This window comes from Thamnophis elegans, chromosome 5 (assembly GCF_009769535.1).
Source record: "Thamnophis elegans isolate rThaEle1 chromosome 5, rThaEle1.pri, whole genome shotgun sequence".
Classification (NCBI taxonomy): domain Eukaryota; kingdom Metazoa; phylum Chordata; class Lepidosauria; order Squamata; family Colubridae; genus Thamnophis; species Thamnophis elegans.
In genome coordinates this window covers 85,475,076-85,498,497 of record NC_045545.1, presented here as the reverse complement: position 1 = coordinate 85,498,497, position 23,422 = coordinate 85,475,076, and the positions used below count along the sequence as shown (strand labels likewise).

At 36.8% G+C, this 23,422-nt stretch overlaps 1 protein-coding gene across 4 annotated transcripts in view; it reads left to right on the top strand.

Annotated features, from left to right (window-relative positions):
- Window positions 1-22,324, top strand: part of LOC116509371 (serine/threonine-protein phosphatase 4 regulatory subunit 1-like) — a 42,384-nt gene extending 20,060 nt beyond the window's left edge. For 3 of the 4 annotated variants that reach the window (XM_032218521.1, XM_032218525.1, XM_032218523.1), the window contains 14 exons: window position 1; window positions 659-724; window positions 1,739-1,897; window positions 2,877-3,028; window positions 4,186-4,628; window positions 6,255-6,472; window positions 7,631-7,720; window positions 8,647-8,832; window positions 10,343-10,504; window positions 11,832-11,932; window positions 13,689-13,809; window positions 14,048-14,182; window positions 16,512-16,653; window positions 18,723-22,324. The exon at window position 1 is cut by the window's left edge and continues 107 nt beyond it. In XM_032218521.1, the coding sequence (XP_032074412.1) occupies window position 1; window positions 659-724; window positions 1,739-1,897; window positions 2,877-3,028; window positions 4,186-4,628; window positions 6,255-6,472; window positions 7,631-7,720; window positions 8,647-8,832; window positions 10,343-10,504; window positions 11,832-11,932; window positions 13,689-13,809; window positions 14,048-14,182; window positions 16,512-16,653; window positions 18,723-18,877 (2,131 nt within the window). In that variant the 3' untranslated portion in view covers window positions 18,878-22,324. The remainder of the gene's footprint in view (window positions 2-658; window positions 725-1,738; window positions 1,898-2,876; window positions 3,029-4,185; window positions 4,629-6,254; window positions 6,473-7,630; window positions 7,721-8,646; window positions 8,833-10,342; window positions 10,505-11,831; window positions 11,933-13,688; window positions 13,810-14,047; window positions 14,183-16,511; window positions 16,654-18,722) is intronic. The other variant, XM_032218524.1, reaches the window with a different exon arrangement.
- The last annotated feature ends 1,098 nt before the right edge of the window (window positions 22,325-23,422 follow it).

The window sequence follows — 23,422 nt, the reverse complement described above, 5'->3', positions numbered from 1 at the left end:
GGTTAACATTTGTTGATTTTATACTAATTTAGTCATCTGCATTGGAACATACCTAATAAATTTTGGAATTAAATTAACTTAATCTGTAAGTACTATTGACCCCCCCCCCTCCCCATTTAAAAATTCTTTAATATAAGTGTCAAAACAAGTTTATCTTGTTTTACATTTGAACTGCCACCCCCATTAAACTGGCTGTTAGGAAATATAATTGACAACTGGCACCATCTAAATTCAGCCATAGCCAATACAAATCAATTGATGCACACTTGAAGGCCATTGAAGGGCTTATTGTTATAAATATTCTAATGGGGCTAACTGAGATTATATGCATACATGGTGCATACAAGAACTGTCTGATAAAAGTACAGAATGTGATTATTTCCAAATAATGACTCTCACATGTTTACTTTATGATATAAATCCCACCATTCTGTGTTCCCATTTTGACCTGTGAAGCAAGTAACATAAAACATAGCATTTTAATCAGGACGTACATTTTCCCACTCTCATCCCACCCCTGTGCATGTTTTTGGTGTAGCATTCGGCTTTTGTTTATGAAGGTCCATAATTAAGTTAGTATGTATGTATAACGAAACACAAAGTAGATTAACATTATGGTAGCAACAAAAAAGCATTGTGTTTGTTTCTTTTGCTTTAGGTCTGTGCAGCCAGCTTTGGTGATATATGCAGCGCAGTTGGGCAGGAAGCCACAGAAAATAATTTGGTATGTTAAAATCTGAGCGTCAAGTTACACATCTTGGAATTTCATGCGCTAGCACCCTATGTCATATAAAGGATACCAAATTAATGTCTTCTGTGTGTATACAAAGCAGACAACTCCTCTGAAATGCTTGGATTAATGGGAAAACTATACTGGAGACAACTCATTCCAGTAATTGCCAGAATTTAATATATGACAGTACTGTAGAATGCAAAGATACTACAACTTGTTGGATCTAGCTGAACAAATATTTATTTTCTCCACTATTAAGTAATATTCATTGCTTCTCAAAATATGTCTTCATTTTAAAATGTTGTTCTTGAGTTTCAGCCATGGCTGAATCTTTTTGGGTTGGCAAACAAATTTATTGCCAGAAAAAAGAAGGTTCATTTTGTTGACCCCAAATCTCATTCTTAAATTCAGAAAAGAAAGCGGCTTCTTTAGTTCTGCTTTTCTTAAATTGTTACAGCTTGCAAGACACTGATAGGCTGTATGTTGGTCATTCTGGTCCACTAAGGAAACTATTTTTTCCTTTCCAACTTGGTGCTTATAAATTCCACACACACACCCTTCCTGTTTTTTTTCTCTCTTCAGGCTAAAACTGCAATATGCTTGATCTTTAGCTAGATATGATAACTTAATTTAATAAGGTTAATCCTTCAATGTTAACATTCCTTTCCTCAGCTTTACTAAAAAGACATGAATATTTTTAAAGTTCTGCTGTCAGCTTCTAATCAGAGACTCAAATTAGATTGACATTCTCAAGGAACTGAGCTTTCCGTTATAGCATTATGTACTTAGAAGTATGAGTTGCTCAGTATGACACTAAGCTGTTCGTCCACATTTTCATTCATTTGTGATTAAATCATTCGATAAATAATTTACTCTTTGCTACAAACTACTAAATGAATGTTTTGCCTGCTAATCTGATCAGTATTTGCAAGTAAACATTTTCCAAGTAGACAAGATAATGTATACAAACAAATCAATTGTTCTGCTGTGTCTTTATTTTGGCAGATTCCAAAGTTTTTTGAGCTCTGCTCTGATAACATTTGGGGTATGCGGAAAGCTTGTGCTGAATGCTTTATGGCTGTCTCCTGTACCGTTTCTCCTGAGGTTCGGAGGACCAAACTGTCTCCCCTCTTCATTGGTCTCATTAGTGATCCTTGCAGATGGGTAAATAGAGTCGAATTGTTCACCTTAAATTTGAGTGATTCCATAAAAGCAGTAAACATTTGTTTGCTAAAAACAAAAAAAAATATTTTGAAAAATGCCATGTATGATTATACTTTGATTTAATAGCAATATTGTTAGCTCCTTTCAGCAGCTCCTATGTCTGTAAAATAAACTCGGGTAGTTTCCATGTATTAAAACTCAAAGGAACTACTGTTTGGGCAAATAGATATTTTCGATTTTGTATGCATGCTTGCCTCCTTAAATTTTGAACAGTTAAGCTTAAATCAATTGTTCATTGCAAGCAATATTGCAGATTTGTGGAAACATTCTGCTCTTTTTCATTCTAATAATCTAGCATTCAATTTTTCCTCTAGTCTTTAAAAATTTTGCAAAAATACAGTAGAGCTCAGTGCGGCCGAAGTGTCATGCAGATACAGCTATGATGTTTGACGTTAGACAAAATTAATTCCAATCAAAGCTGCCTCTTAATAAAGGCTAGATTTTTTTTCCAATTCTCTGTCCATTTTTTTTTGGTAGCCTTTAAGCCTGTAGCCTTAAAAATAAAATGTGCACATTTGAAGCAATTATACTGTTCTTACTAATATTGATTGAATATGTACCATCAAGTTGATATCAGCTCTTAGCAACCACAAAATAGATTTTCTCCTGTAGGATCTGTCCCCAAACTAGTCCTTCAACTACATCGACAGTTGTAGTTGAGCTCATGTTCCTGCTGGTTGTCTGGTTCTTCTCTTTTTTTTCCTATCACACTAATACAGCAAAATTATCACATTTCTTCTTCTGCAGAAACTGAGCATCTGTTTCCTAGAGTTTATGGATTTTGTAACAAGATCAAATAAGTGGCATTAAAGATGCCAATCTGAATTGATGATTTCGCTTTTGAATTACATGTAATTCATGAACATTTAGCTAAACAGTATCAGTGCCATTATATTCTCTTATATTTCCAATATTCTAGGTTCGTCAAGCTGCTTTCCAATCACTTGGTCCTTTCATTTCTACTTTTGCAAACCCTTCCAGTGCTGGTCTTTACATTCGAGAGGATGGGACGCTCAGCATCCGCCCTTGTAGTCCATGCCCAGACCACAGTGCAAATTTAAAGTTATCAAGGTATAGTGATTTGGCATTAAGGGTAACTTGGGTAGCTTGAAACTAGAATTCTGATTTTGATCCAATTGAGAAATCATTAATGGGGTTATTGTATTTCTCAGGACGAAGGATTCTATTTTTGATAGCTCAAAATTCAATATTCATTTCAAAAAGTACTTTATGTAATAAAATATTCCCGCCAGCTTTATAATTATAAGTCTTCAAAGTGTACAATGATTTACTATAACTAGTGATGCAACTATACATTTCAAAATCCATATTTAACATTATTAAATGAAGTATTGAAGCTTGTAATGGTGGATAGGCTGTTACCTTGCCGTAACAAGTTTATTCAATATGAGCAAGTATCATATGTGCCATTTTTTCAGAAGTTATTTGCCATTGAATTGAAAGGAGTATTTAATCATAACTTTGAAAACCAGATTTTAAAATGTAAGACAACTGGAGAAGCTCTTCTTTAAAAAAAAAACAACGCAGTAAGTGTAATATTAGAAAGGTAAATGCCTGAATGCTCCCTAAAAGAAATGGGAAATTTACTTTATTCTTGCTCATATTTGCTTTGATAATATATTTTTTATTTTTTTTTATTTTTCCAATTGTGTCATCTTTTTATGATGTACATAGAAAACATGGTGGAAATAAATTGCATATGTCAGATTGGAGATAAAGTAGTAATCGTAAGTCTAAGACACATTTTTACAGCAAGACAAGTTACAAAGAACCTCGTTGCAAAATTTGAAAAAAAATATTTCAAAATTTAATCCAGAATTTCAGGGGCCATTGGACTTTTGTTTTATTACTTTCCTTCTCTTCTGAATGTGGTGAAAAATCCCCAGTAGTGTGTTAAAGCTTTTATTTGATCTTGGGATCTCCTTGATCAGACAATTTAGAATTCAGTGTCAATTTCTTGACTTCACAGCAAATATGGCCTGGAAGGCCAAGTAATTAGTAAATAAATGAAGTTACTTAAACAAGTTAAATTTAAGCTTGTTTAATCTTATGAAGCACCAGTGTTTTCAGAAGCAGGATTAATTTTGAGAGAAAAGCCACGCCTATCATAATTGAAATTGTATTTAAACCATTACATTTAGATGAGCTCAGTTTATGTTGGCTTTATTTTTTTTCCACTGTTATTTTAACAGTATTTCTCTTCTCAGATCAGAGAATTCAATGGAAAATAAATTGGAATCTTTGGCAGTGGAATCTTCTTTCACCCCTGTGGTTTGTTCTGAAATGTCACACTTGGATGCACAGAATCAATGTTCTGCCATACACATCAATTTTGGAATAGATCAGACTATTTTACCTCAGGGAGATGAGACTTTTTTAACCAATGATATTAAAAACTGTCAAACCGGCGAATATCATCAGGAAATTAGCTCAAGAATCCAGTCCGGACAGGATGTGTTTAATACTTTCTTATACTGGCGACCTCCTCTTCCTGATATAAGCCAAGATATAGAGCTTCTTCAGGGCAAGACAGAGATACATGACAGCACCTCGGTATCACAGGCACTTTATAATAACTGCGTTGCCAGCAGTGAAATTAAAAAAGTTCTGCAAAGTTTGCAGGAGCACATGGACGACCCCGATGTTCAAGGCAAGTTTTACTAGCAGTCATCCTGGTGTTGTTGTCTTCTTGAAATTTCTGCTCTTGGATGGCATGTTCTTTCCAGCCCCTCTTTACAAAGAAAAAGCATTTTCAGACTCTGTATAGTTCCCCTGACATTCATAAAAATTTTCATTCTGAGTCATCAAAGATGGAGTTGTCAAGAAAGTGTCGGAAGTCAGGGCTAAATTTTTGGCATCTGCTGGAGTACACATTTCCCAACTACATTTTAGCTCTTCTAGTTGAGAATAGCTCCCCCCCCCCAACTTCATCTGGTCTGAGAAGATTCTGCATCCCGTTCTTCCCCCCCTAGTAAAAGTGTAGGAAACCAGGTAGAACACAGTAAAGTCAACCCACTTGTGAATCACAACTTAAGCTCATCAAGACACATTACTGCCTGGCTAGCACTTCCACCAAAATCAAACCTTTATTGTCATAATACAATGTGTGTACAGTGAGCCTCCCTTTAGGCACCCCCCCCTCCCAACACAATAAAACTCACAGTGAAAGACAAAAAATCCCTAGCCAGTGAATCCTCCTAGGATCCTAACACCCAGTTCTATTGCATTATTCGCCTTGGCAGGTAGCTTTTCTCCAAAAAGTCTTATTTGCAGGATCTCAGGATATTTTGACCATGAAAGAAACCATAGATTAAAGTAATTTAAAGTATAGAAATAACATCAAAAAGGCTTTTTATGCTTGTTATAGTAAAGTGTCGTAAAACTCAGGTCCCTCTAGTGGACTTATACTTGCATGCACATTTCTTATATTTTCATACTCTGGCATACCCTAACTGAGAGATATGCAGAGATTGAGAAAAACAGGAGTACTTCATAGGTGACTTCATGACTTTCAGAAGGCTAACAGGATTGGAACTGTCATCTTTGAAGGGGGCTGATCCATATGAACGAGAAGTCATACTACCTAAGACTCCCCAGTGCCACACAGGGATTGATGGGACCCATAGCACCCCCATTCGTCCTGATCTTATTGGATGGAAAGAAACCATTGGCATTCTTGATCTTTTGCCCAAATGTAATTTTTATATATTATGATTCATATTGAGGACATGTGTTTTCATGAAGGGAGCATCAATGCCACTTGTTTTCCACTCAGTCAGTTATATATAATAGCTCCAGGCTTCATCAACACAATCACTTTTAGCATAAATCATTTCATTAAGCAAAACAAAATCAAGCGATCAACGTGTGATTTCCAAATAACTATTTTTAAGTGCCAATCTTAAGCATTTTTATTCAGCAGGCAATCTCTCTGTATTTAATACTTTTTATGGCTACTAAGATTGCTCAGAATGTCATTCTTGCTCTGTGACTCTCTTTGTAGACCTCTGATTTCGAGACACTTTCAGCTAACATGTAGAACCTCCATGAAATGTTTATATATGACTTCCAAGGTCATCTTGTCTTCATAAACATTTCTGGATCTGAACATTCCCAATAGCCATAAATAAACCTACCTTCACTGATTTAAGAACCAGTGTAGACAATATTTTCATTCATTATTCATAGCTGTTTTATTGAAAGTATATGTTTTTAACATTTTGGAAAATGAGGTGCAGTATTTAAAAACTTAATGGGATTTATTCCATTCAATCAGCTCAGGTTCAAGTACTGTCTGCTGCACTCAGAGCTGCCCATCTTGATTCTGTTAGTGGCTGCGACAGCAAGCAGAATGTGGAAGCTAATGATACCTATCAAGAAGACATCCCAAATTTGGTCTGTACTTCCAGAACAGCAGATGTGAATATCTTATCTTCATTGCCAAGTCTGGCTGATGTGATTGAACTACCTGATCCAACTATAATAAAAAATGCGGTAAATATGTGTTGTGGGAAAGGACAGGTGATGGTCAACTGTCCCTCTATCATTTTCCATAATTTTCTTTGAATTTTAGCCAGGTACCTCTTAGAGAACCGGCTTGAAAATTACATTAGAAAGCAAATGCAACTTAAAAGATTCACTCAGTCAAACATATGTTAAAGATAACCTAAAAGCTATCTACAGGTAGTCCTCAATTTACAGCTGGTAATGCATTATCAGCCATCGCAAAACATTGCTCCACTATGCACATGATTATGATCTAGATGCTTGGCAATCTTTTTGCACTTATTATCAAGCACCCTACGATCATGTGATAGTCATTTGCAATCTTCTCTACTGGCTTCCCCAGAAAGTCAGAGGGGAAGCCGGCAAGCTTTTGCCACCTGCTGGGTAGCTGAATTTCTCTCCTGGCAGGCAGCTCTTTGAGAGTGAAAGGGCTACCTGCTGAGGGCAGGGGAACACCTCTGATGGGCTATAGAAACAGAGATCAAATCCCTAAGGTCTAAGCCCTGTTGCCTGCAATCCTTCAGAGGAGTTCCCTTTGGTGCATATAGGGAAGCTGAAATCAGTAGGCCATCTATTTCACTTCACTTAACAACACAAGGAGATACAGTAACTTAATGAGCACAATGCGGGAGTGCCAGGATTGCAGTCGTTAAGTGATGCATTCATGTAGGATTCTTACTTTACTACTGTTTTCGCTGTATGACTTGAGATCAAATTGTGGTTTCAAGTTGACGACTACCTTTAATTACTGAACCTTGGAAGTTCTCACAATAAATACTTAGATTGGAAATACCCACATAAAGGAAGCATGATAACCTGCAGATAGGGTGCTCAGAGATCTTCAGTGAATTATTAGAAACATGTTAAAATGGCATCCTAATGCTGACACGGGAAAAAGAATAAATGTTAAGCTTGAAATGTTCTGCTTTTTGTGCCAAGCCAAATGAAACAAATGTTGTTTATTGATTTTCTCTTTACTTGGCCCAATTTTATGTTTAAGTGGAATGTAGAAGCAATATAATACAATGATACTTTTGGGTATTTTTTATCACAGTAGTTCAATTCTTAGAAATAGATTTTTTGTTACATTTCAGTTGTATTGCATTTTAGTGATGTTGTATATTTTATTATTATGCACTTTTGCAGAAGTCAGAAGAACAACATAACGATGTCAACAAAGCCTTAGAGGCACAAGGGAATGATCCACGTCTTGAAGAAGATAAATCAAAATTGCAGGTTTCCAATTTTTCTGATATTCCTGGTCATAATTGAGACTTTAAAAAAAAACCCTATTCTTAAACCAACTCTTCTACTTCAGTGCTGACTGATGCATGTTTTGATTACTATGTATAGAGATTTAAGCTTGATAAAACATTATTTTCAAACCTGGCCCTAGGCATTATTTTGACTCTAGATCCAATTCATACTTCTTGTCTCCTTTTATTACAAAAAACATTATACTTAATCTAGATTTACCCAGTTTGAATATTTCACTTATCCTATTTGAAATTTTCTTCAGCCTTGGATTTTATTATAAAAAAATAAACATAGCTTGAACAGTTATTCGTTGCTTGTGAAATACATTGGTTTCCTATACCAATTTCCGAATGTAATAACTATATTGCGTAACTAATGTTAAAATTTAAGTCAAAGTCTGAAATATCAAAGGTTGATTCACTGCCATCAGTGTTGTAAAGGTGTATAATTTTATAATACTGTATTATAAAATTGGATAACCATTTGTCTGAAGGGGTGTAAGGTTTCCTGCCTAGGCAGTGGGTTGGACTAGAAGACCTCCAAGGTTCCTTCCAACTCTGTTATTCTATTCTATTCTATTCTATTCTATTCTATTCTATTCTATATACACAAAATGTGTCTATTTCAAAACTTATTTCCAGTTCCTTTTATCTAGTTCATTGGCTTTGCAGACTGGTGTGACATTTAGTATATGTGACGTAGTGTAGAAGACGCTGATTATTCCCTATTGCAGAACTGATTGTGTTTGGCCCATTGTATATTTCTACACTGGCATTGTGTGGTTGCCATCTGGAGGAAGAGATAGAATGCTATACTGAAAGAATAGGTGACTTTTAGTAGTGGTATAGCCTTACTCTTGTTTAATTTATTGTTATCAATAATTTAGTATTCTTTTTAATCTTCAGGACATTATACCTCAGCCTTTGTTGGAACAGTATTTATCTATGACAGACCCTGCTCGAGCACAGACAGTTGATACTGAAATTGCGAAACACTGTGCATACAGTCTTCCTGGTGTGGCCTTAACACTTGGCAGGCAAAATTGGCATTGTTTGAAGGACACCTATGAAACTTTAGCATCCGATGTACAGGTAAAATACAAAGCAGACGGTATTGCTTTGTATTGTTTAAGCTATGCACATAAACGTGTGAGAAGCACAAGTATTTATTATTAATCTGGGCTGGTTTGTTTAAGATAATCCCTTTCAAAATAAGTTCCCTTAAGTAAGTCTTATTTAAGAAAGTAGATACTTCAGAAAATTGATACCTTGATTGTATGTTTTTGGGTTGGGCTTATATTAGCCTCCAGGGCAGCATGGCTGCTTCTGAATGCCACCTGCAATGGTTTGGCCTTTGTAGAAATAGACTACTGGAGTAGATGGATCCAGTAGGGCTCTGCTCATGTTCTAAATGCACGGAATCATATACATTTATATAGTATATAAATGGCTTACTTTTATCACTGGTCTGTGCTAGAGTAAATCAGGCTAATGAGGGTAAATAAGATATTGCCTAGCCCACTAGGAATGTAGTAGTATAGCCTTTATTGTCATTTTACATCATGCATATAACAAAATTGGTTTTAGCCTCACTAGTACAATCCGTGACAAAAAAAACCCCAACATAAATAGTATAAAGAATAATTCCTATTATTATTAGGAATGTTAGTTTATACAGTAAAAAATTAACCAAGCCTATATTTATCCAGGTTTCCTGGAAATAGTTAATTGTGGAGTCCTTAGTGCTGTCTGAACTTGGTAGTTTTCTTGCAGATATTTCATTCCCAATTAGATAACACCAGTACTTGACATTGATGACATTGCACCAATGGGTAATAAAATGTCTACAAAAACCAAAACAAACCAAAACCCCCAACCAAGCTAGGTGACACCAAGGACTCCAGAGTTCAACCTTGAGCTACATATATTCTTTTCTAAATAGTTAATTTTTGGACCAAAACCTCTATGAAGAGAAGGTCATAAGAAAATGTCACGTCCTCCCAGAGAAAAAGGACCGAATTACATAACATTCAGGAGGAGGGGTTGGAGGTTACATATTATGGCCGAGATAGTCTTAACTTTGCTTTCTAGTAAATTAGTGTTTTCTGATTGGTCATACCCATCATGAATACCCATTGTGCGAAACTGTCTATGTTACGTTTTCAAAATTCTACATGTCACCCCCCCCCTCCACCGCAAATGATACCTATCCCATCAGAAATATTAATACTGAACATACAGTTCTGCTTCCTCATCAGGCAGATAAAAAGTAATACTGGTATATACTTTCCATCTTTGCTATTTTTAAAATAATCACTATAACGTAAAATAATTTTTTTTTGACTGTTTCACTTAGTTATCAGGATTTCAATACTTTTAGGTGGAAAAGTTTATCCTTTTACTAGTCAGAAATTGTCCACTATTCAGCGTCATTGAATTATCTTCGGTTCTAGTACTGAGAGAAAAAGATTTTATCGGCAATTTGGTAGCACTGTAAATTTGCATACGTTAGGTTTGTCTTGTTTAAATATTCTTTTAATCTTATTGTGTTTACTCAACTGTGTTCTGTACTGTTCTGCCCATTTGTGTGAACTATTTTCAGTGGAAAGTCCGTCGCACGCTTGCTTTTTCCATTCACGAGTTGGCTGTAATTCTGGGAGATCAGCTAACAGCAGCCGATTTAGTGCCTATTTTCAATGGTTTCTTAAAAGATCTGGATGAAGTACGCATTGGAATCCTCAAACATCTTTATGATTTCTTAAAGGTAGGGATAGTTCACATTTGTTCTGTTTTACTGACCTCTCTCCTAAGAAGAGACCTAGATTTAGAGAGAGCCTCACGGCAGTCATTCATGCTCTGGCAATTTCCTGCTTGGGTTATTGCAGTTCCTGAGCATGGGTCTGCTTTGAAAATGGTCTGGAAACCTCAGTTCACAATAGGGATGCTCACTGGGATTGGCTGGTACAAATATATATATATATATACATATATACAGACAGTCCTTAGCTTACAGTAGCAATTGGGATCAGAAAAGCCATTGCTAAGGGACGCAGTCCTAAAGCATGTTAGTGATGGCAATTCCAGTAGCCCCACCACTCTTGATACTTTAACTGAATAACAGAATTGGAAGGGACCTTGGAGCTCATTAAATAGGAATAATGTGGATCCTTAAACAAGGGTCTTTGAACTTCCAATTGCCTGTTGGCTTTCCTATTAACTGCTTGTGGGTGGGCAAAAATCAGGATTATATGATTGCAGGGATACCCATAGCAAACAAAACTCTTGAGGCAGGTAGATTCCTCAAAGAATAATTTTATTGTCTGTTATATTGGTACAGGCTGGTGAAAACCGACTCTGACTATTCTCATGGTTTTCATGTAATTAAAAGTTTTTCACTTTCTCAAAACAATCAGTCACATGGTCCAACCAGGACGCTGTCCAGTTGCTAGGTGACTCTAGGCCCCTCCTGCCGAGCACCTGCAGGAATGTCCTTGGTTCCCAAGAGAAAATATTTTGTTTTGACTACAACACCCCAACTATCTCTATCCCCCCTCCCTGTCCCTCTTTTCTAGTGTATCAACGCTGAAGTCTCAAAATGGCCTCAGTCAAGCCAGTTTCAGGGTTGACAATACTATTCATTCAGGACCATCATAACTTTGGTCGCTGAATGAATAGTTGTAATCTGAAGGCTATCTGTGGTATCAGTTCTTTGCAGATTCATTTCCAGACTCATTTTAGGTTTTGATCTTTGGCTTAAGACCAAGTTACCTGAAGGAGCACTTTCTCCCACATTTATATTCCTGGATTTTATGCATGTTTAATGATCCCTGTCCCATACAGACAGGTTTTTTCAGTAGTCATTTTATCCCAAAAAAAATCCCTATCACTTTTTTCAGTGCTGTTATAATTTTGAATGGTCACTAAATGAACAGTATTAAATTGAGGATTACCTGTACTGCGAATGAAGTATTTCTATGAAATAAGCCTTTTATGTTTCACAGATGTTAGATTAACATCAAGCCTTGTGTGTGTCTTCAGACAAAAGGAAAATCAGTTGTCAGACATATTGTTTTGTGTTGTTTTGTTTTTAGTTGCTTCATGCTGAAAAAAGACGTGAATACCTTTTTCAGCTTCAAGAATTTGTGGTAACCGACAATAGCAGGAATTGGCGATTTCGTTATGAACTTGCAGAGTAAGTTAAGATTCCTCTGATTTTTTCCCCATACGCTTATTGTTTAATGGATGTGTCATTTATCTTCAAGCATAGAAGGCATGATTAAAACAGTGTCCTGGGGGAAGCAAATTACTTGGGCCTTTTTCAGTGCTCAGGCCTGAGCTTGGGACTGAAATGGCATTGGTCACTCTTTGTCAGGGCCTGAGTTTACTAAATCCCTCAGCAGCCTTTGATATCATCGGCCAGGGAATCTTAGACAACCTGTGAGAAATGAGGATTGGAGGTATTAATTTCAGACATTTTGCTCCTTCCTGAATGGATTATTCCAATTGGTACGGTGAGTGGGGGAGAAAAAAGAAGAAAAATTGCTGCTGTAAGGTTTGATTTTTCTCCCCTCTCCCCCAAAACCTTTAAGTATTTACATGAAGCTGCTGGGTGAGGTCATCCAACTGTTTGGGGAATAGAATCATCAATATGCTGATGATAAGCAATTATATATCACTAACCCGAGGCTCAGCTGGGGGGGTTCTTGGACTGATAGCTATTGCTGGAGGTAGATGCAGGCTACACCCAGGAGACTGTTTGCCTAGCTTTGGCTCACTTGCCAGTTCATCCCTGCCTTGAGTAGGAGGACATTGCTACAGTGACATGTGCTATTCTCGGTACTTGCCTGGACTACTGTAATGCATTTGACATTGCTGCCCTTGGAGACCATTCAGAAACTGCAATTGCTCTAGAATGCAACGCCCTGCATGATTATATTACACTAATGTTCAGGCCTCTGACAGTTATCCAGATGCAATTAAAAATGCTGGTTTAACCTGCAGGACCATTCCACCAACTAGATCTAATCCCCTCAGGGTGCATTTTTCAGAAGATATTGCTGATAATGTTACATTTCGGTCTGGTATGGCTGATGTGGGGTGCCTGTATGTGTTCTGTTCTCATGCGTGGCCCAAGCCTTCTGGAATAGCCTCCATTGATAAGTCAACACTGAATTATTGTTAATTGCCAAAAGTCACAAGATACGGCACACTAATAAATTACAACAACAGCAACAAAATTTACTTTCTCATAATTTTTTTGGCAAACTTGTTGCAATATAAGCAAAATTCAAAGAAACATTGAACTCGATTGTGATTCAGATTTTGTAACTGAAACAAGTTTCTTCCTTATATTCCGGTGCATTTGGTGCTACTGTTGCATAATTTGGTTAATTTTATGTTGACTGCAAATTCTGATGGTGTAACATATTGGAACATTGCTGACATCTACTGGCAAAGCCTTGTAAAATTTTCTTTTATGTCAGTGTTGCGCTATCAAATTAGTTTCTCAAATTACTGTAGTCAATTACTTGGTAAATGTATTTATTAGTAGGTGCCCATATGGCACAAGCATGGCCTTATATTTCTTGCAATAGCAATGAATATATGTAGCTCAGTGTTGGCATCTTCCATTGTTAAGAGTTGTTCAAGCTTGGTTTTTGAGTTACAGGTATTTCACCAGTGAAAAATACAAAATTTAAAAAATATATAACCAGCAGTAAGTAATATATATATATTTATATATGCGCTACCCATCTCGCTGATAAGGCAACTCTGGGCAGCTAACAGATCTTAATTGATCTGTAAATGATTCTTTAAGCAAAACGTATGGAAGAAGCCACTACAAAATGCTAATGATGTTCCTTAATCATGTTATTTTCCAGACTTAACTGCATTTTCAGCTAAAAGCAGGAACATATATAATTTATTCTTTTTTCTTTTTCTTTTAGGCAGCTCATTTTAATACTTGAACTTTATAATCCCAATGATGTGTACGACCATTTGAGACTTATTGCACTAACACTCTGTTCAGATAAAGTTTCTGAAGTCCGGTGGATCTCCTTCAAATTGGTAAAGCACCGGCCTGTCTCCTTTTCTTCTACATGAAATAGCCACTTGGCTTAACAAGTCAATTTTTAAATGCTAGAAACCTATTTCAGTATTCCCCCCCCCTCAAATTTCATAAAAATAATATTTATTTATAGAGATTCGCAGGAGACAAATGTGTAACGAGTGATACTTGCTGTGGGAATGGTAGTTTATAACACTGCTGTCTTTGCTCCTGCTTGATTCTTTGATATTTTTGCAGGCTGTAGCAATACTTCAGAAGTTCTATGCATACAATGCAACCTCTCTGGGATTAAATTTCATCAATGAGTTGATTATGAGATTCCGCCATTGTTCCAAGTGGATTGGTCGGCAAGCGTTTGCTTTCATCTGCCAGGTGAGTCTGGGTCTTGCAGCTTCTGTGATGTGAGCAAAGAACAGAACTATCTGATGTAATTTTGATATTAAAGCTAATCATACCCTAGGTCTCCTGCGTGAGAAATTTGACTTGAAATTTGAGGAGAGCACTCATAACTTTAAAACGTGAAAGGTGTCTCAAGGAAACTTGTTCTGGTTATCTAGTCTCAGGTGTATAACCAAGATGAGAGCCTTGAAGGGAAACAGTGGCAAACTACTTCTAAAAAACCTTGCCAAGAAAAATGCAGGGAGTTGTCCAGGCAGTTTCTGAGAATTGGAAGGAAGGGGGGAAAATCACTTTCATATACTTCTGAAGTTATTTTCAGCATATGAATATAAACAGGGACACGTGATAAAGCGGGTGATTTCTTCTTCTTCTATAATTCTCTTCTCACTAGCTTTTTTGGAGAAGATTATTTTATACCTTTAGGTAGTCCTCGACTTATGATGGGAATTTATGTCACTAAACATTGTGATCTGAAAGCATGATGACACATGTCTGCATTGCTTACCAATGGGAATCACTCTTTGGATGTTTAGCTTTATAAAAAAATCAAGTTCTGTCATTTCTAGATAAAACTTTTGCTAAGGATTGAAGGAAATCCATGTGCGATTTATTTTCTGGCTTTGTAAGGCTAATTTGTCAACTAGTAGCTTCATAACTCTTCATTTCATAGCTTCTGTGGGCATTGCAAATGCTACAGGAGTCAGAACAGCATCCCACAACTGCTAATGTATAAATTATGATGCATTGAGATTAGGCCTGTATTTTATTAAACAAAATGCCACACAACTTTTTAAATAAAACCAAATAGCCTGTGCTTACAGTTTCTCAGCCTAAGCTCCTTTGCATGGATATCATGCGAACTGGGTATGATGCAAGGTTGTGTTAATATCAAAACTGTTTGCAGAAAAGATAAAACTTCCTTCTGAGTATCAAACGGATCAGAAACTAACCGGTCCCTCGTGTGAGGTGTCCTATCTTTTATACCTTGCACGATGCTGAAGAAAGTTAAGGAAGTCTTTGGTTCCTTGTTCTACATCTAATTATTATTTTTACGTAATTGTACTATTAAGCATTATAGCTGTAATCAATTTCTTCCATTTTGCCTGTGCAATATTAATATTACTGAACATTCAGTACCACCGCTGTGTTGTACCATCTGTCAATGGAATGAACTGTGTTCTGCTTTTTAGGCTATTTTTAGAAGTTTTGAGGATGCAAGATAATTTGACTTGCAATGTGCACATATTAGAGTGCATAGATCAACAAAAGTTTTCTGCAAAGATCAGCAAGAAATTAGCTATTTTGGATGTTACTGCTGAGTGGTATATCCGGCTGTTTTGCATCTTTAGCACATATAAAAAGATCCGTTAGTATGTCTCAAGAAACAGCCATTATTTAAATCCCATGTAAAATCCATGTGGTTTCCCATGTGTACAATGTGTCTGATATGTTATATCTGAATAGACACAGTCATACACAAAGTCTATCACAATTGTTATATCTATGAACATTAGCATGGTCAGTGATTAAAATACTACATATTTAATTTTCATTAAAGGCAGTGTCTCATAAGAAAGATCATTATCTTTTAGCTATAGTAATGCTAATATTTTAGCAAAATTCATATAAAATTTCAATAATCCATATCAGTTTACTCAATCCTATCTAAATACAGAAGTCCTCAATGTACGACCAACAACTGAGCCCTAAATTTATGTTGCTGAGAAATTTGTTTTGCCCATTTTATGACTTTTACTGCTGTATTTGTTGAGTGCAGTTGTTAAATTAGTCACACAGTGAATCTGACTTCCCCATTGACTTTGCTTGTCAGAAGTCGCAAGAGGCGATCACATGACCTGGGACAGTGCAACTGTCATAAATGTGAGTCAGTTATCACGCACCTGAATGTAAATCACATGACCATGGGGATGCTGCAATGGTCATAAGTGTGAAAAAAAGCAATAGCACCTAGACTTATATATTGCTTCACAGTGTTTACAGCCTTCTCTAAGTGGTTTACAGAGTCAGCCTATTGCCCCCAACAGTCTGGCTCCTCATTTTACCCACCTCGGAAGGATGGAAGGCTGAGTTGACCTTGAGCCTGGTGAGATTCGAACTGCCAAATTGCAGTCAGCCAGCAGTTAGCAGAAGTAGCCTGCAGTACTGCATTCTAACCACTGTGCCAGAGGCTCTGGTCATAAGTCACTTTTTTCAGTGCCTGTTGTAGCTTCAAACGGTTACTAAGCGAACTGTTGTAAGCCAAGGACTACCTGTAGTGCTTTTTCCTATTTTCTGATTAAAGGCAGTAGTTGAAGAAGAATGCATGCCTGTGGACCAGTTTGTTGAACATCTGTTGCCCAGCCTTCTAAGCCTGGCTTCCGATCCTGTGCCAAACGTCCGGGTTTTGCTTGCCAAAGCATTGAAGCAGACATTATTGGAGAAAGGTATGTTTTGTCCTTTTGTAGGCAAACAGATTTCAAATGTAGTTGAGTTCTGTCATTATGTAATAGTGCTAATATGCACTAAGCGATTCTCTTTAAAAGTATGATCAGAATAGAGCTGGAAGGGACCTTGGAGGACTTCTAGTCCAACCCCCTGCTCAAGTAGGAGACCCTATACCATTCCAAAAAGGTGGCTGTCCAATCTTTTCTTGAGAAACCTCCAGTGATGAAGCACCTACAATTTCTGAATATAGATAATGCAAAACTTAAGAACAAAAGAATTACATGAGTTTCAGATGCCGTAACATTGCTGCCTTGTGTTCTCCTTCTGCCAGAAATGGATGGTTACATGAACTGGTTAGATTCACTTGGCCAAACTGAGCTCCCTGAATCTGAATTAGAATTTGGTTCATCTAAACCCAGTATTATTGAACCTGATTAGCAATGACATTTTGGAATTTCAAGAGAAGAATGTTTCCAGTTTTGCCTCAAGTTTTTATTTTTTTAATTTGTGCATTATCCATAGAGTGACTTTGGTGACACAGGCTGTGTAGAAATTTAATAAATAAATAAAATAAAAACTTAAAAACTTTTAAGCTCTTTACAATAAGCAAAGCATGCGGTACAAAAATAATTTCCCCTATTATAACCCACAATCTCAGCAAACAGCCAAATTTGAAAAACAAAAAACAAGAAGACATCATCAAAAATCATCTGGGATTTTCCTGATTGCAAGTGTGTATTCTGTCATTGATCTGTTGAATCTTTGTCAGTGCAGATTTGCTTATTGGTTCTCCAGACTCTTCTGATATATTTAAAGTGGAATGCCTAAGATGTGGTACAGAATAAAATTGTCAGGTTGTGGAGTTATCTCCGTAAATGATTCAGTTTGCCCCTTTCTTATACCATAGCTCCTTTCTTATACCATAGCTCCTGCCAACCTAGCAGTTTGAAAGCATGCATATGCGAGTAGATAGGTACCACTTTGGTGGGAAGGTAACAGCACTCCATAACATCTTACTGGCCACATGATCATGGAAATGTCTTTGGATAGCACTGATCTTGAAACAGAGATAAGCACCACCACCAAGAGTCTGCAACAACTGGTGTAATAAAATTCACAGGGACTCCTTTTTACAACATATTACTATATAGACTTGTGCTGCAGTTGCCAAAAAAGCCAACACAGTTCTAGGCTACATAAACGGGGATAGAATCAAGATCATGTGAAGTGTTAATACCACTTTATAATGCCTTCCTAAGGCCACACTTGGAATACTGCATCCAGTTTTGGTCACCACGATGTAGAAAAGATGTCGAGACGCTAAACAGAGTGCAGAGAAGAGCCACAAAGATGTTTAGGGGATTGGAGGCTAAAACATATGAAGAACGGTTGCAGGAACTGGGTATATCTAGTTTAATGAAAAGAAGGACTAGGGATAACATGATAGTAGTGTTCTGATATCTCAGGGGCTGCCACAAAGAAGTGAAGTCAAGCTATTCTCCAAAGCACCTGAGGGCAGGACAAGAAGCAATGGGTGGAAACTAATCAAGGAGAAAAGCAACTTAGAACTGAGGAGAAATTTCCTGAGAGTTAGAACAATTAATCAGTGGAACAACTTGCCTCCAAAAGTTGTGAATGCCTCAACACTGGAAGTCTTTAAGAAGATGTTGGATAACCATTTGTCTGAAAATGGTATAGGGTTCCCTGCCTAGGCAGGGGGTTGGACTAGAAGACCTCCAAGGTCCCTTGCAACTTTCTATCCTATCCTCTCCTATTTCTATTCTATTCTTTCTTGTTCTATTATTTCCTATTCCACTCCACTCTACCCTATCCTACCCTACCCTACCCTATACTACACTACACTACATTACACTACTTGGTAGGCTTTAATAACCTGAACATCTCTGTGCTTTTCCTTGCTGTAAAGACTTTGATTAGTATGTCCTATTCCTTTTGTTTGTGTGCTTTGCATTTTATTGTTGGTTTTTCATGAACCCCCCACTGAACATTTAAAAAAAAGTAAATTAATGCTTTGATGCTGAATAATATTCTCATGTTAATTTCTTAGCGTATTTTAGAAGTGTCGGGAATCCTCATCTGGACGCTGTGGAAGAGACTGTTTTGGTTCTCCAAGCAGATAGGGATCAAGATGTTTCGTTTTTTGCCACCATCAAACCAAAACTCAGTAACATGCATATCACGTTACTTGAAAAAGAAAATTAACATTTTTTGTGCATGTAGTCTATGAAATTACTATTCAGCTAGCAAGTTCCTGCTATGACTACTAACCAACGTGGTGGAAGAGAACTCTTATCAAGGAAATAATGCAATTCGCAAGAAAAGGCCATGTTCTTAATTCTGTTTATTAAAGTGAGAAACATGTTTGTCCTTTTATGTACATGCCACCTTGATATGGAATATTTGTTTTTTAAATTTTGTATATAATTATGTTCTTTCATGAATACAAGGAGCAATGCTTATCTCTTATCAAAAATCCAGCTATATGTTCATATGATTATGTGAGCTTGTTCATATTCACAGCTTGAACATCATTCCGCAAACTAAGAATATGCCTTTCACACTGACTCAAGTTACAGTGACAAACCAAGACAATGCTTGGTTTGACTGAAATTAAGAGCATGGTTGGTGAACCTAAAATACGTGGGCCTCCTGCTTATTTTTTTCTTAATTGAACCACAGGCATTCCCATTTTATTGTATTACATTATTTAAAGCATAAAAATGTGCTCTTTGGTAAAAATAAGTTAAGAAAACAAATCTGCAACTTGAAAAAATATATGGTAAAAGTACAGATTAATGTTCTCTTTAAGGTAATAGCAGACAGTTTCATGAGTGTTAGCAGAGCCTGGGAAGTTAAATGAACTATTCTTTGTCCTTCCTATTCACCTCATTCTTTCTCTTGGCTGGTGCTGGCATGTCTTCTGTGGAAAACTGCGGTTCTCAGCTACATCTGAAGAAATCCTTACATATTTTCTAGGGTATATTTCATAGGAGGTGGATTGATGCTCGGGCCTATAAACTGTTAGATTTTGCCACGGAATAGGGCTGACATGTTTTGGGGAGTTTCTCAACATTTGCTCAATAGAAGGAAATTTAAGAATTTTCCCTTAGGAGCAAGAAGCTAGGGATATGAATTAGCATAAGTTTGAAGTTCCAAGAATTGAGTGTGTATACTGGAGATATTCTCCCCCCCCCATTGACAGAAAATTCAGTATGAAGTATTTTATCAAGTGATCTGTACAGCCCTTGGGTTTTGCAGATTCCATGTGTATTCCATGATCAGCTATTTCTGAAGATTGGGAGACCTTCTGAAATAGCTTTCCACTTAGTGTGGGAGGATCACCACTTAGAGGGCAAATGCCCTGATCTCACTATGTGCATATGAAGTCATATTACTTAGACCTGCAGTCTCCAACCTTGGCAACTTTAAGACTTGTGGACTTCGACTCCCAGAATTCCTGGCTGAGGAATTCTGGGAGTCGAAGTCCACAAGTCTTAAAGTTGCCAAGGTTGGAGACCCCTGACTTAGACCAGCCTTGATCCCTGAGCTGCTTGTTAAAGCTATGAATAAAGTAAAATAATCGTTTTTCTTAATTGCTTTGGACAAGGTAAAAAATGGGGGGGAAAATAAGGGGGAGAAAAGGAAAGGGTAAGAGGTAGATCAATGTTTATCTTGATTTTACATTGTTAAAATACAGTAATACATGCAAGGGATTTGGAAAAACAATGAGACTCAGTCTGTGAAGTGTTTCCCAACCTTGGCAATTTTCAGATATCTGGACTAGCTGGCTGGGGAATTCTGGGAGTATTTAAAGTTATGAAGGTTGAAAAACAGTGGTCTGGTGAGAGCTGATGGACATAACATTCCCGGTTTAAAGATTATACTGTTGAGTCCTCTAGCTCTAGTTAGATACGAACATGTAACTTATACAATAAATTTACTATATGTACTAGTGTAAGAACGAAACCCCCACAAAACAGCCCCTCTTACAGCATGATTTGTTTGGCAGAACAAAAATGTATATGACATAGGCACCTCCTAGGAATCATTCACGGAAATAAATGATCATTGCTTGAGTTAACGGTTTTTCAGCTATGGAACAATATTCTTAAAAATGTTTTTAAATTGTGTATTGATATAGACATAAGGTTTTTAATCCCAAAAATCTATAAGAAAGATTTTAATTTTGGGATAAACATGGTGGAATCACTTTAGAAAATATGTAAAATACGCTTTGTTGCAAGCCTGATTATTTAGCTAATATCTTAAATGTCCTTGTTACAAATAAGTAGTTGTCCTGTGTATTGTCCGTTTGTGTCTTTTTAAAAAAAAAAAAAACACCCGACAGTGATTTAATTTATTAGAATTGTTTAACACATTTTGGACACAATGCTATGAAAGATTGTGTTCCAGGTTGCGAAACAGTTTTTAGATTTTATAATAATCTTATTTACTTTGCAAGTTTCTAAAATGTTTTTTGAACATCTAAAAATATGTCTTTGGTATTTCAGTATAAAAATGTGTAAACTAAATTCTGCAAGCTGATTCTATATTTAAGTGTTTGAGTAAGTTTTAAACAAAATGCCTCTTCAATGCAAATGATTTTTTAATGTCTGCAGTTACTCTGCAGTGACAGTTCTTTTGTAGTTTCACTATCTTTTTCTAATGCTAGTATCCTACAGATATTTTAATAGTTAAGATTTTTCTAAAAAATTGTTCAATTTTTGCTTCTGTAAAAAAGTTCATTTTTTCATGTTTTCTTAATGCATGTAGAAATGTCTGAAAAGAAACGGTTGTTTGATGGCCATGCTAATTTTAGATTAGAATTATTTCCCGCACTATCCAACTAAATATCAAAAATACACGTGGAGGACGTTGATGTAGTTTTCATGAAAATACTTTAATTGGCATTTATGCATGAGTAAATGGCTGAAAATTTTCACTGAAATGACAAATCAAACTTTTAATAATTACCACCTTTTCCTAGAGCTGAGGATTTTTAAAAATTAAACAATTTTCTTTAAAAAAATTTAAAGAATGTTTTCAAACTCTATAGTTGCATGCAGTAGAGGAAGGAAAAATTATGGACACTCCCAACTTGCTTTGGTTCCCCATATATTTTTTACATTCAGTTTATTATTTAACTTTGGGTTAAAAATAATTGCACCCACATCATTCATTTCACAATGGCTGTTAGACCCCCCCACTTATAAATCAGCACTGGGATCTACTGCAGTACAGTAGTCTTAAAACCTGTTTACTTGTAATAACTGCATGACAGGTGATAGTACTTTGCAGGTTGCTCTGTAGGTGAAAAAACACCATGGACATCAAGGAAGATAGTCACATGCTCTTTTTCAAATAATATAAATGTAATTAAGCCTCACAGTGAGTTAAAGCTGATACATAGTCACCTCTTCTTACAGAAGCTGCATGGATTTCATTTTGAAATCAAACCTGGTGTTATCTGTGGCAACATAGTTACAACTCTTTAGTTGCAATTCTGCTGTAGTAGTTAAACCTGTAAAGAATGGTGGTTAGAATCCAAATAGTTGGATAGAGTCTGAATGTGCCACTGATTTTGTAAGAATCTATGTAACTTTCTATTCTTATTTATATCAATAAATTCCACCACTGTTTTATCAATTATTTATTGAGTGTACTTACTACTTACTACTGCATATTCTTTTCGGACATCATTTAGCAAACAGCACAGCATTAATCAGCATTTTGTATCACTTATTTATATCCCACATTTATTATTTTTTAATAAATGGCTCAACATGGCGAACATGTCTAATACAGGTAGTCCTCAACTTACGACCACAATTTAGGCCAGAATTTCTGTTGTGAGAAATTTGTTGAGTTTTGCCCTATTTTACAATTTGTTAAGTCAATCACTGCAGTACTTAACTTAGCAACCCGTTTGTTAAGTGAATCTGGCTTCCCCAGTGACTTTGCTTGCCAGAAGGTCACAAAAGGGGATCGATCGCATGACTCTGGGACATTGCAACCGTCATAAATGTGAGACAGTTCTCAAGCATCCAGATACAAATCACACAGCCATGGGGATGCTGCAACGGTCGTTAAGTGTGAAAAATGGTCATAAATCACTTTTTCCAGGGCTGCCGTAACTTCGAATGGTCCCTAAATGAACTGTTGTAAATTGCGGACTGCCTGTACTCCTGCCTCCTATCCCCCCCCCCGCCCCCCAACAACCACCCTGTGAGGTGAGTTGGGCTGACAAAAGAGGGACTGACCCAAGAGTCACCCAGTTGGCTTTCACTGCTAAGATGGGACTAAAACTCATTTCTAACTTGATACCTTAAATGTCAGGGTTGCAATAACACCTCCAATAAAGTAAGAATTCAAGGCTCAAAGTTCCATTTTATTAGAGATGTCATATTGGCAAATCTGGGAAAACCCGAATCTGAACGTTTCCAGGTTTTCCCCACCTAAAAAAAAGTTCAAGCCCCTGCCCAGCACCCACAAGTCCATCACATGGTCCAATCAAGTCCCCCTCTCAACTGGAGATGCCTCCCAATCACACCCCTCCAGGTGCAGGGCAGGATGTCCTTGACTCTCTGAGAAAGGAATGTTATGGCTATATATCTCCCCAGCTCCATACAACCTCCCCCCTCCCAGTTTCCCACAGCATTAAATGTGGCAGTCCTGAAGGCTCGTTCAAGTATTAAATAGATTAGAAACTGAAAGATGGCCGTAAAAGACGGCTTCCAGGCCTGACAG